At 42.1% G+C, this 14,719-nt stretch overlaps 1 protein-coding gene across 12 annotated transcripts in view; it reads left to right on the forward strand.

Moving 5' to 3' along the window:
* Window positions 1-14,719, forward strand: part of LOC125452281 (kelch-like protein 5) — a 140,957-nt gene that overhangs the window by 73,545 nt on the left and 52,693 nt on the right. For all 12 annotated transcript variants that reach the window (XM_059647171.1, XM_059647159.1, XM_059647180.1 and 9 more), the window contains one exon: window positions 1,280-1,476. In XM_059647171.1, coding sequence (XP_059503154.1) covers window positions 1,280-1,476 — 197 coding nt within the window. The remainder of the gene's footprint in view (window positions 1-1,279; window positions 1,477-14,719) is intronic.

Genomic DNA, 14,719 nt, shown 5'->3' on the forward strand with positions numbered 1-14,719 from the left:
GGAACCCTGCAGCCCAATGGTATCAATGTGGACTTCACAAGCTTCAAAATCTCCCCTCCCCCCACTGCATCCCAAAATCAGCCCAGCTTGTCCCCGCCTCCGTAACCTGTTCTTCCTCTCACCCAGCCTCTCCTCCCACCTCAAGCAGCACCTCCATTTCCTACCTACCAGCCTCATCCCGCCCCCTGACCTGTCTGTCCTCCCCGGACTGACCTATCCCCAGCCTAGCTCCCCATCTGTACTCTTCTCTTCACCTATCTGCTCCTATATCCACCTTCGATCCGCCTCCCCCTCACTTCCTATTTATTTCAGAACCCTCTTCCCCCTTCCCCTTTTCTGATGAAGGGTCTAGGCCCGAAATGTCAGCTTTTGTGCTCCTAAGATGCTGCTTGGTCTGCTGTGTTCATCCAACTCCACACTTTGTTATCTGGAAAGGTGGGATTGTTCTAAGAGATGAAATTGAGGACATTGGACCTGTATTCTCCACAGTTTTGAAGATTATTTCATTGAAACTTAGAAGATTATCGGGCATGACAGGATGGATGGAGATGAGATGGTTTCCTTGGTTGTGTGTCTAGAACCAGGAGATAATATCTCCAAAATAAGTGGCACTGAGACTGGCACTTATTCTGTGGCACTTAAGACTGAGATGAGAAACAATTTCTTCACTTACTGGTGAATCTCAGAATTCTTTGATTAAACAAGGCCGTGGAAGCTCAGTCATTGAGCATATTCAAGGACAAATCAGTAGATATCTAGATACGATTGACATCAACGAATTTGGGGATAATGATGAGGTAGATGATTTGGTTGAATAGTGGAGCGGGCTCCTTGGGCTGATTAGCCCACCCTGTTCTTATTTTCCTCAAGCTGTACAAAGAAACAATATTAACAATTGCCAACTAAATACACAAAGTATACTAGGGTTAAAACCATACCATGTGCTTTTGATGAAGCATAGACATTTTGCTACGCACCCTTCAATACATCCTCAGATATCTTCAGACACTTCTTTCCCACCTTCTACCACCAAATCTATAATATTGATGTTTTCATATGTTAAGATTAATTCTGCATAGCATTTACAAAAACTAGACTATTTACTTAAAAAAAATTGAAGTATCCTTACTCGGCTGCAGTTGTGAAGATGTAAATGGTAAAGGCCTTTGCTAAGCAAAGTGCTGTAAAATTTACATTGCATGTGCTGAAATAATTTTGATACAGTAACACACATCTATCACATATTTAACGAAGAAATTGCATCATTTGTTTCTTTTAGGTCGCCTGGAATTGAAAGAAGACAATATTGAGTGCCTATTGTCCACAGCCTGCCTATTACAACTCTCTCAGGTTGTAGAAGCATGTTGCGGGTTCCTGATGAAACAACTGCACCCATCCAACTGTCTTGGAATTCGATCGTTTGCAGATGCTCAGGGCTGCACTGACCTGCATAAAGTGGCACACAACTACACAATGGTATGTATCTAGGCCGGAATGGTTACTTCATTGTCCATAAGTGTGGATTAGTTAAATCATGATTTAGTGAAGAACCCATTTTTCTTAAATAAGTCATAATTTTGGAATTTATTAAATCTGGGTAGCTTTGCAAGCAACAGTGCTTTGGCACAATATAGTTTTAGAATATAAAGAGGTAATTATAGTTCAAAGTTAACACTATGAAAATTAACCCCATTTATAGAATTGTTACAAAATGTTGCTCGAAATTCATGTCAGTCTATGGCTAAAATAAAAATATAACTAAAGACATCTGAAACTTTAAAAAATGTGGAGAGTAGCATTTCTGTCAAAATGGTATTTGTAAACTTACTTTTGTGTGTACAATGACAAATTGCAATTGTATAGCACCCTTAATGTAATAAATTATTCCTAGGAACATTTTAAAGCAAAAGGTAACATTGAATATCTCCTATGGCAGCTCAATCAGGTTATCAAAATTATTAGGTAGGTGTTTTAAGGGAGAACAGCAAATTAAAGAAGTGGAAAGGTGTGAGCAGGGGCAAGGATGGGACAGCTGTTCACATTATATATTAATGATCTGGATGAAAGAACCAATGGCATTGTTACTAAGTTTGCAGATGACACAAAGATAGGCGAGGGACAGGCCATGCTCAGGGAGCAGGGAGGCTGCAGGAGGACTTGGGCAGGCTAGGAAAGTGGGTAAAGAAGTGCCAGGTGGACTATCATGTGGGATAGTATAAGGTTATGCACTTTGATAGGAATAATAGAGGCTTAGGAAAGGCTTCCTATATGTAAAGCACAAAGCTACTTAGACTTTGATCAGGAATCTTTTAAAGTTAACACGCAGGTTCAGTTGCAGTGTTAGCAGCCTTTACAAGAAGGCTAGAATGCAAGACCAGAAATGTACGGCTGGGGCTTTTTAAGGCTCTGGTCAGACTGTATTTAGAACATTGTGAGCAGCATTGGGCCCCATTTCTGAAAAAGATGTGCTTGCCTTGGAGGGTATCCAGAGGACGTTTACAAGAATAATCTTGGGGATGAAAGGCTCGTCATATAAGGAGTGTTTGAGAACTCTGGATCTGTTCTTGATGGAGTTTAGAAGGATGAGGGAGGGATTTGATTGAAACTTACAGAATACTGGAGAGGCCTGTATAGAATGGATATGGAGAAGCTGTTTTCACTTGTAGGAGAGATTAGGACCAGAGGGCGCAGCCTCAGAGTCAAGGGCCACTCCTTTAGACCTGAGATGAGGAGGAATTTCATCAGCCAGAGGCTGGTGAATCTGCAGCACGTATTGCTGCAAAGGGCTGTTATTAAGTGTATTTAGAACAGAGATGGACAGATTCTTGATTGGTAAGGGGATCAAGGGTTATGAGAAAAGACAGAAGAATGGAAAATATACCATCCATGATCGAACGGTGACACAGACTCAGTGGCCTAATTCTGCTCCAATGTCCTATTACTTCTGATTCACATTAATGTAAAACTTTCAAGAAATGCAATGTTGTTAATTTATTCATTTGGCGAGGGCATTTCATGGACAAAAACTGAAACTGAGAGAAAAATTTGGCAGGATTCGCAGCATCTGTAACGTTTCAGGTCCAATGACCCTTCTTCAGAATTCATTTTGTGAACTTAGTAATTTGATTTAATAATCCCCCTCTAAGATTGTAACAACGGCAGTTAATGTAGAAAGGGGGCCCAAAAGCCGTCTTCTCGTTTAGAAGCAGCAAATGACTAATAAGTGCTCTTCTGTGCACTTGCAACAGGAAGATGTACAAGGCTATGGGTAAAGTACTGGAAAATGGAATCAGCCAGTTCGGTGGTTGGTTTTGACCACCGTAGACTCAAAGGGCAGAAGGATCTTTTTCTGTGCTGCAAACCTCCTACAACTGAATGCATGCTTTATCATGCAGAGAAAATCTAGAGCCCTGAATGAATGCTACATATCATTAAAATAAAACCAAGAACTGTGGATCTGAAACTAAAATAAATTGTTACAAAACTCAGCAGGTCTGGCAGCATCTAGAGGAAACGAGTCCGGTGACTTTTCACCTGATGAGTCACTGGACTCAAAATGTTAACTCTGCTTTTTTTCCCCCACAGATGCTGCTAGAGCTGCTGAGTTTTGCCAGTAATTTCTGTTTTTGTGAGTATGTATCATTGTTTACTAGGGAAGAGAGGATGCTGACAAAATAGTTGGCGAAGTCAAGATGATAGACATAATAGATAGGATTTAAAAATAAAAATGTACTGGAAACGTTGATTGTGCTTAAAATGAATAAGCAGCCTGGCCTGGAAGTTGAAATTTCTTTAAAAACTTTTTGGATTCCATAATCGTTTTAAGAATGTTCGGATAGGACTTATAAGTTGTTAAGAAATAATTTGCATATGGCTGAAACAAGAGTCTAATTGCCAAAGATTTTCATCTTGCATTCTTCAGGACAAAAGCAAGACAGGTAAATCTCGACAATAGTTTATACTGTAGGAGGAAAGGATGGTGATTGGTTGACATGTCGATTCTGATGACTGAAGCATTGCAATGGACAAAGCAATGGGAACCTCTAGGCTCCACAAGTTTTCTGATAATTCCAAAAAGGCACATGGCTTGAATATGTATCAGAGATAATGGGAACCACAGATGTTGGAGAATCCAAGACAACAAAGTGTGAAGCTGGATGAACACAGCAGGCCAAGCAGCATCTCAGGAGCACAAAAGCTGACGTTTTGGGCCTAGACCCTTCATCAGAGACCCTTCATCTGAAACTAAAATAAGTTGTTACAAAACTCAGCAGGTCTGGCAGCATCTAGAGGTAACGAGTCTGGTGACTTTTCACCTGATGAGTCACTGGACTCAATGTTAACTCTGTTTTTTTTTCCCCCCACAGATGCTGCTAGAGTTGCTGAGTTTTGACAGTAATTTCATCAGAGAGGCTCTCTGGTGAAGGTTCTAGGCCCGAAACGTCAGCTTTTGTGCTCCTGAGATGCTGCTTGGCCTGCTATGCTCATCCAGCTTCACACTTTGTTGTCATGGCTTGAATATACTTGTTTACCGTGAAAGAATCCCTCTGTGTGAATGTATCTAACATCTAGTGTACACAAATGAGCCAATTTACAAGCACCAGTGTTTTCTTTAATTAGCATTTGTAGGTGTAACCCAATAGTGGGATCACATCTAAAAGTTTTGGGTTTTGTAAGTGCAGGCTCTCTGAGTATTGTCTATACTCTGTCCATTGAAAATAACCAAAGGAACATGTTTTGGATCATTAGAAACTCATGCGGTCAAATTTAGTTTTAGGTTTATAGGTTCAGTGAATACAGATTCAGAAAACTGTCATCTGTCTTTTTTATTGTGATATGGTGATGCGGCGCATATGTCAATAGTTCATCAATGGCATGTTTGCAAATAGGCCAAAGGTCATCACATTTCGAGACAAGAAAAACTGCAGATGCTGGAATCCAAGGTAGACAAACAGGATGCTGGAAGAACACAGCAAGCCAGGCAGCATCTGCAGGAAAGGAGCAGTCAACGTTTCGGATATTACCCTTCTTCAAAACTGAATGTGGGGGTAGGGAGACCTGCAGATAAAGAGGGAGAGAGGAGGTGTAGTGGAATGGTGATGAGCGGTGGACACCGGTTGATTGATGGGAGCGATGAATCCAGTTGGTGGCTGGAAGGAAGGGTCAGTAGGTGGAATGGAACAGAGGCGAAGGTGTTGAGAAGGGAGCTGGTAGATTGGTGGGAAGGTTATTTGAAATTAGAGAACTCAATGTTGAGTTCTTTGGGCTATAGGGTGCTTGGATGGAAGATAAGGTGTTGTCCCTCAAATTTGCATTCCAAGCCATTTTGATGCTGGAGGAGGCTGAGGACAGACATGTTGGAGGGGGAATGCTGGGGGAGTTGAAATGTGACTGGGAGGTTAGGTTGGCCATTACGGGCCAGCAAAGACACTCAGTGAAACGATCACCTTGTCTATATTTGTTCTCATCAATGTCGAGAAGACCACATTGAGAGCACCAGATGCAGTACACTAGATTAGAGGAGATGCAGGTGAAGCTCTGTCTCACTTGAAAGGACTGTTTAGGGCCCTGGATCGAGGTGAGAGGGGTGGTGTGTGGGCAGGTGGTGCATCTTTTACGGTCACAGGGGAAGGTACCAAGGTGTTGGACTGGTTGATGGGGAGGGTGACATGAACCAAGCAGTGGAGAAGTGAATGGTCCTCGCGGAATGCAGAGATGGGTGGGGAGTGGAAAATTTTCTGGGTGGTGAGGTTTAATTGGAGTTGACAAAAGTTCTCGAGGATGATACTTAGGATGCGGCAGCTGGTGGGGTGAAAAGTTAGGACCAAACCCCCCCTATCTTTATTATGTTTAGAGGGGGGTGTGGTTTAGAGCTGTGGAGCGGGGAATGGATGAGGCACAGTGGAGGGCTGTCTGGATGACAGACAGAGAAAAAGGGTGTTGTTTGAAAAAGGAGGACATCTGGGATGCTTGAGAGTGGAACACATCCTTGTCAGAGCAGATACAACGGAGATGGAGGAATTGGGAAAATGGGATGGAGTTCTTGCAGGGTGGGAGGAGGTGTAATCTAGGTAGCAATTGGAGCCTGTGTGTTTATAGTAAATATTAATCCATAAACTGTCACCAGAAATGGAAACAGAGAGGTCAAGAAAGGTGAGGGAGGTGTCTGAGATAGACCAGGTGCATTGGAGGTCAGGGTGAAAGTTAACAGCAGAACACTTGAGGAACAGCACCACTGTACGTACTGAAGAGAGATTGTTCGACATAAGCAACAAAGACGCAGGCATAGCTGGGGCCCATGCAAGTGCTCACAGTAACCCCCTGGATTTGGGGAAAGTGGGAAGAATTGAAGGAAAAGTTGTTGAGGGCAAGGACAAGTTTCGTGAGGCAGAAAAGGGTGTTGGTGGTTGGGAGTGGATGGATGGAGACTGGAGGGGTCTAATGGAAAGGAATAGATTTAGGGCCTGTAGGCTGTCCTTGTGGAGTATGGGCATGTATAGAGATTGTACGTTCATAGTAAAGATAAAGCGCTAGGGACTAGAGAACTGGAAGTTTCCAAAGAGGTAGAGAACGTGGTTTGTGTCCTATAGGTGGGGCGTGCCTGGTCCAATGGGGGAGAATAGAGTCAAAGTAGGAAGAGATGAGTTCAGTGGGGCAGGAGCATACGGAGACAATGGGTCGGCTGGAGTAGTTGGACTTGGGGATCTTGGGAAGCAGGTGGAACCGGGCAGTACGGGTCTGGGGGCCTATATGGCTGGTGGAGGGGGACATCACCAGAAGCAATAAGATCATAGACAGTAGTAGGAGACGGTGACTTGGGCCATAGTGGGGTCGTGGTCAAGGGAGAGGTATGACTCAGAGAGTTGGCATTTGGCCACTGTGACACAGAGGTCCATCCTCCAGACTACCACCTCCCCGCCTTTGTCTCAGGGGTTTGATAGTGAAATGGGGATTGGTGTGGAGAGAGTTGAGCGCTCCATCCTCTGACGGGGTAGAGGTTGGAGTGGATGGGGGGGCAGGGGGGATCAAAGCAGGAGATGTCACATTGGCAGTTAGCAATGAAGAGGTCCAGGGCGGGTTAGAGGCCAACAGGAGTGTCCAAAAAGGGGAGAAAGGTTGGAGGCGGGTACCTGGAGGATAGTTAGGAATGTTTATTGAAGAAGGAGGCATATAGGTGGAGGCAGCAGAAGAAGAGTTTTGTGCCGTGGTGGGCATGGACCTTGTTAAGGTGGGGATGGAGGGGCATGAACATGAACGCGAACATAAGCCCTTTTCTGAGGACAGACCGTTCAGCCTTGAGTTTGAGACTGGTGGTGTGGGTCAGGGTGGAAGATGGTGAAAGTGCAGTTAGGTTCATGGGCAGGGTTCCATCAATTCCACAAACCCTGGCCTGAATTCAGCTGACAAAAGTACCGGGACCTGCCTCGACTTCCCTACAACTTCAGTCTCCACTCTGGACTCTTCCCACTCTCCAATCAGCACACTGACTCCTATCCCCAGAGTCACTCCTGGGTCCTATTGTTCACCTACAGCTAGCCAGTATACCTCTCCCATCTCATCTGTCCACCCCACTATATTTCCTACCCCTCCACCTCTCCTCCCTCCTCTCTACCTCATCTCTCCCACACATTGCATCCCATCCAATCCTCCATCCTACTCCCCAGCCCACTACCCTCCCCCAGCTACTTCACTCCTCAACCACACTGTGTCCAACCCTCATCCATCACGTTGCTATCACCTTCCCTCCCCGCCCCTCCCGTACCCTCCTTTAGCTCCCTTGAGCCCCCCCAAAATCCCACCCCTAAATTTTAACGCATGTGACCTGCAGCAATGTGATTGATTCTTACCTGCCTTCTGGGCAATTAGGAATGTTAGCTCAGCCAGCAACACCCTCATCCTGTGAATGTTTTCAGCAATATACTACAAATACAGGTCCACTTGTTCTGTGCATATTTGAGCTATGCTGTGACAAATCTCCCAGTGAAGCTGCTCAGTTTGTTACAATTCCAGAGATAACCAGGTGGAGAGCTGAATGAACACAGCAGGCCAAGTAGCATCAGAGGAGCAGGAAGGCTGACGTTTCGGGCCTATACCCTTCTTCATTTTCTGAAGAAGGGTCTAGGCCCGAAACTTCAGCCTTCCTGCTCCTCTGATGCTAATTGGCCTGCTGTGTTCATCCAGCTGTACACCTTGTAATCTCAGGTTCTCCAGCATCTGCAGTTCCTACTATCTCTTACAATTCCAGACAGGATATGTCAAATCATGTAAGCTTTCAGGTAAGGAGGGATGAACTGAGTTCCCTTCCTTGTTCACCCGGTCTCTTGTTTAATTGCAGAGGTTGGTTTGAAAAGGATCTCTTGTTCTTTCTCCTACACTAAATTAATGTACATTTCTAAAAGAACCAACTTAACCAATCCTGAGTTGACACTAGAATGAGTTTATTAGCTACTAAACGTGAGAAGAAATCACAATGCAACGCATGCGCGCGCACACAGACAGATATAGATTTGAAATAATAAGGGAGTCCAAATGAAAAAGAGGGAAAAAAAGGATCAGTCTGAATCATTAAGTGTACATATTAGAAAATTGCACCCATTATACAGGATGGTACAGGTAACATTAGTATTGGTAGTTAAGCAGTCTGTTTTGAGATTCTTGGCTTTGTAGGTTGAAATTCTTTAACCCCATTGTCTTTCAAGGTGGATTCCTGCTAGCACCAAGTGATCAATAAGTCTTGTTCTTTGACCTCCAATGCGGGTGTATTTAATGGCAATCCTCAAGCTATAACCGTCAGGGTAGACTTCTCAAGTTTACACACCAGTGCATTGGGTCATTAACACACAGGTTGCCATCAGTGTTTTTTTAATCTTTTCTATTTCTGTACACAAAAAGGGTAAAATGCAAACATGTCTTCAGGCAATGAGTTCCTGCTGAAAAAGAGGTAAGGCAGTCTCTTGTTATTCCTCAGAGATAGTAAGAACTGCCGATGCTAGAGTCTGAGATAACACAGTGTGGAGCTAGAGGAACACAGCAGGCCAGACAGCATCAGAGGAGCAGGAAAGCTGACGTTTCCGGTTGGGATTTCTGAAGAAGGGTCCTGATTCGAAACATCAGCTTTCCTGCTCCTCTGATGCTGCCTGGCCTGCTGTGTTCCTCCAGCTCCACACTGTGTTATCTCTTGTTATCCCTTTATTTTTTGCCTTCTTAGTTGACATTTCCCTGACACTGTACAGATGTGACTTTCCATTGGGTCCACACAAGACTCGGTCAGTTATTAAATTTACATCCACAGTCATCTTTTGGTAGCAGCAACTGTGTTTTGAAAAACACTAAGCAGAATTAAAATTTAAGGCGTCTTTAAGTAATTCAGCATACTGGTCTCTCAATCTGACCTCTGGAAACTGTATCAACAGGAAGGGAGTTAAGATGCTGAATAGTCTTATGAGTAGCCGTTGAGGCAAAGGGCCGACTGTTGTAAGGAAGAAAGGAGTGTTGGAAGTAAGGGACGATCAGTGCACAAATGGAAAACGAAGGAAAAATCGCACCATGATAGAAAGAGGAGCACAATTAATTATGTGAGGAGAAGAATCAAATCATTCTGAGATAGAGGTTAGATTTTCTGATTTCAGAAAAGGAGACAGGAGCTCTTGAGAACTCTATGTGAGCTGATTTAAAAAGCTAGAAATCTAGTAGGATTTGTGAATAGCTCAGAGATGGAAAATAGTTGGATGTTTTACCAGAAATGCCAAAAACAGGAATAAGGATATCAGTGGTTGGTTGAAAAGAAACACCGGAAAGACGTAGCATCAGCACTATCCAGACAAGATGGAGGGAGGATTTTCAGAAATGTGCTTTGCTTCTGTAATTACACCTGTAAAATGTAATGGTGAAAGCCATTGTTATTTTGACTCTTGACCCAGCTTCCAAGATTAAAGAACAGTATGTTGTGAATAACTATGTAGTACACTTGCATGCGGAGATTGATGTAGGTGTCTGTAGTTGTGTAGGAGAACCTTTTGTTGTTTTGACTTTAATGTGAAATTTACCTTTTATTTGAAGTATCATTTGTCCGTCAATCTGAGCTTTATTTGTGTTGGCTCTGATTCCTTTTGAAGTAAATGTTGCAAAAAATAAAATCCTGTTGGTAACTTTTCTATTTTGGGCATCATTTGATAAATTTAGTTACTTGTGTATCGCATTTTACTACAGGGATTGTAATACTTTCTGTAAACTTTCAGTCATCCCTGATACAATGAAGATGCCAGATTTTAATACTTTCTGTAAACTTCCTTGATACAAGGAAGATGCCAGAGGTTTGCAGTGTGGTAAATCCAACATCTTGATTTAAGAAAAGGTTTAAGAATACCCCCCATCGTCACAGGCTGATCAGTTTAACATTAGTGGTGGATTATTAAAAAAGGCTTAAGTCTGTACAACAGAGAGTTGTGGTTCACGTTATTTTCAGACTGGAGGATGGTAGAATATCATGTTCCCAAAGATTTAATATTTTGATACTTCCTTCTTGATTATAGATGACTTGGGCATTGGAGTAAAATTTTAAAATTTGATGATTGTACCACTCGACTGGAGTAGCGCGTAGAGTCATACGGTACAGAAACAGACCCTTTGGTCCAAATTATTTATGTTAAATATTATCCCATACTAAACTGGTTCCACCTGCCTGCTCCTGGGCCATATGCCTCCAAACGTTTCCTATTTATGAACTTATCCAGGTGTTTTTTTAAACATTGTACTTGTGCCCACAGCCACCTCTTCCAGTGGAAGTTCATTCCGCACGTGAACTTCCTTGTATGCAAAATTTTCCCTTCATGTCTTTTGTAAATCTGTCTCCTCTCATCTTAAAAAAATGTGCCCCCGAATCTTGAGGGAAAAGGCACCTGCTATTAACCCAATCTATACCCCTCATAATATTATAAACTTCTATAAGGTCACCTCTCAACCTCCTACATTTCAGTGAAAAAAGTCCCAGCCTATCCAGCCTTTCTTTATAATTCAAGCCTTCCATACCCAGCAAAGTCCTGGTAAATCTCTTATGGACCCTCTCCAGCTTAATAATATACTCCCTATGACTGGGCGACCAGAATGGGCAGACTAATACAAATGAAATTTCATGCAGAGAGGTGTGATATGATCCTTTTTGGAATAAGGAAAGGCAATTTTAGCTAAGTTACAGTGATAAAGTGTACAGGGACGGGGGGACCTGGGATTCCTGAGTATAGACCTTTGAAGGTGGCAGAGCATGTTGTGAGAGCTTTTAGCACAACATGCAGGATCTTGCAGCTAGAAGTATTGATACACAACGTTACGTTATCGTGGTATAATACAATACGTTACATTAAAACTTCATAAAGCTGTGGTTAAGCCACAATCAAAGGAATGTGTTCAATCCTGGTCACTATACTTCAGGAAAGATATGAAGTTCTTTGAAAGGGAGCAGTGAAGAGTTATCAGAATGTTTCCAGCTGAAAGAAATTTTAGCAATAGCGTTAGAGATGGAGGGGAGTTGTTGGCTGAGGGTGTTGTAGTATGATTATTTTATTTGAAACAAAGTTTAAGGGGAAATTCAACAAAAATTTCAAAGATTAACTCAGATTTAGGTAAGGTAGATAAAGAAGCTTTTTCCATTGTCTGATCATACAAGGACCATTGGGTACATTATAAGTATTTGAGCAAGAGATTTCAGTGGGATACATGAGGAAGAAACATTTTAATAAGCGGCAATGACCCACAACTTGCTGCATATGATGGGGGTTGAAATGGAAATGACAGATGAATTGCAAAGGGAATTGGATGGATAGTTGAGGAAAATAAATGTGCAAGGCTAACGGGATGGACTGGGAGAATGTGATTGACTGGACTAAGTTACAGAGAACTAGCTTGGACTCAGTGTGCTGTAATGGCCGAACGCCTGTTTATATCTCCAATTATTTTCGTAGAGTTGGTTTTTGCCAAACATTTTCTTGCTATATGCAAGGATATGGGGAAAAGGCCTGAGACTGGCATAAGTAATAAAACCTGTACAGGAAGAATGGGTCAAATAGCCTCCTGTGCTGTAGCCAGTCTGTGATGCCATTGTCACTTTTGATTGAATCTGATTCAATCAGACAAAAAGTGTTCTGTCAGAGATTTTCATCTTGCACGCTATCGGGACATTTTTCAAGAATACAAATTCAAGGGGAAAACCAACATTTTTACTGTATGAGAAGAGAATGCTGATTGATTTTTTGATAAGTGGCATCTGGTAGATGCGTTGCCGTAAAGGATACACCTGTTAAAGCTGATCAACAGTTAAGAGTCAGATTTTGTTAAATTTTAAAACCGACAGATTGATTCTGACTATTCAGAATCATTGTGCTGAGAAATGAATTGATTTGATTTATTATTGTCACATGTAACTAGGTACAACAAAAAGTTTTGTTTATCATGCAGTACGGGCTGATAGTACCATATAAAATGCATGAGAATAATAGAACAGAGCGAGGAATACAGCGTTATGGCTGTAGAGAAGCTGCTCAGGGAGCAAGGTCAGCATTAAATTTGAAACTTAAAAGGTCCATACAGAAGTCTAATAACAGCAAGGAAGAAGCTGTTCTTGAATCTTTTGTGTTTAAGCTTTTGTATCTTCTGCCCAACCAAAGGGTTTAGAAGAGATTATAACCGGAGTTGGAACGGTCTTTGATTATCTTGACTGCAACGAGAAGTATAGATGGAGTCCTTGTATGGAAGGTTGGCTTGCATGATGAATTGGGCTGTGTTAATAAATGTCTGAAGTTTTTTACAGTCCTGGGCAGAGCAGTTGCTATACCAAGCCATGATACATCCAGATACAATGCTTTCAATGGTACATCTATAAAAACTGGTAAGGGTCTTTCCAGACATGCTAAATTTTGTTAGCCTCCTAAGGAAGTAGCAGCATTGTTGTGCTTTCTTGACAGTCATATCATCGTGAATGGTCCAAGACAGATTGTTGTGATTGTGATACCTAGGAACTTGACACCCTCGACCGTCTCCTCCTCAGCTCCGTTGATGCAAATAGGTGTGTGCCCTCCATCTTGCTCCTTGAAGTCAATAACCAGCTCTCTTGTTTTGCTGATGTTGAGGGAGAGATTGTTATCTTTACACCAAGCCACTAAGCATTCTTTCTCTTTCCTATATTCCGTTTCGTCATTGTTTGAGGGCGTACAGCAGTGGTGTCATGAGTGAACTTGTAGATGTAGTTAGTACAGAATTTGGCCACACAGTCGCGAGTGTATGGGGCGTTATAGTAAAGGGCTGAGTACACAGCCTTTGGGAGTGCCGTGTCGCCTATTTGTGCAGTTGATAGACGCACAGTGCATTTTTTTTTTAATTGTGGCTCAGAGACAGTTTTAAAACCACTGGTTGAAAACGTGGCTGCAGTTTTGAAAAGCAAGTTACCTGACACTCACCGGGCATCGTGTAAGACACTATTTGAACAGCAGTAATTGAAGTTTGAATTGCAAGGGGGCGTATGATTGCAGTATTTGATGGCAACAAGAATTAGTCTAAGAACTAACGACTAGTTATCAATGACAGGTCATTTTACTTCCACATAACTGTGTGTTTGATTCTCCATTAAGTGAACTGCTTGGAGCTGGGAACAAGTTCCAAAGAGAGAAAAGGGTTAATTTTATTCCCTAGCTCAGGAGCAGGCTGTCTGTTGTGAATGGGCAAATCTCACCATAAGCTGGTTTTCTTCAGGTTTATCTTTCCTTCAACAGCAGTTGCATACTGTGACTTTTATTTGAAAAGTCAAGAGACTTTTTGACTCATCTAGTGATCGCTGGTCTCTGACCAACCAGTGGAAGCATCCTGAGAAATACAACTGAAGCAATATGCTGGCCAGCATTAGAGTCATAAGGATCATCTTAACTAAAGAACCTTGCAACAAAGACTACTGAATTGTCCTTTCAGTTTCCCTCTCAGTCAATAACCTATTTACTTTGTCTGTTTTTCTCTCTGTGTAAGAAGGAGTTTAGATGGGGATTATACTCTAAAGTAGTGGTATTATATGCTGACAGTTTAACTGTTGCAACTATAATTGAGTCTAATTACTTGCAATAAAAATAGTGGCTGTGTTAAGCACAGAAACCAGTTACTCCATACTTTCTATCATTCTGGGTTTGAAATTCAGATGTCATGAGGGAACTTTGCATTTTCCGATGACTTCATGAATAGCAAGGCTCGATTTCCAATGTGCCCCCGGAGTGAGATATAACAGTGTTTTCTACCTGCAAAGAACAAGGCCCTATGTGTTAATATATATAGCTTTCAGTACACACAAGTGCCCAATACTGTGAAAGTGACTGACAATCCTAAATTGATTGTCAGGTTAATTCCTCGCTGATTTAATATTACCCAACAATGGACCAATTTTAGAATCGCATCTAATGTTAGATCTTGCATTGTGTGTTTTGTAAGTGCAAGCTGATTGGGTACAGTTATTTATCTTGCTGTGAAGAGCTGAACAGATATGCTGTATGGCATGTTCTGCCAGTTTGTAGGACGTATGGGTTACTGGACATCACACTTGACTGAAATTCATACACCACATTATTTATTTATTTATTTATTTATGTGACTTAGCAGAAAATCTTATGGGCTTAAAGGTAGCATTATGTTCGTGATAATCACCAGTAGCATTCCTACTGCCTTGTAGCAGCACAAAATAGTTTTTTTT

Source organism: Stegostoma tigrinum, chromosome 1, assembly GCF_030684315.1.
Source record: "Stegostoma tigrinum isolate sSteTig4 chromosome 1, sSteTig4.hap1, whole genome shotgun sequence".
Taxonomy (NCBI): domain Eukaryota; kingdom Metazoa; phylum Chordata; class Chondrichthyes; order Orectolobiformes; family Stegostomatidae; genus Stegostoma; species Stegostoma tigrinum.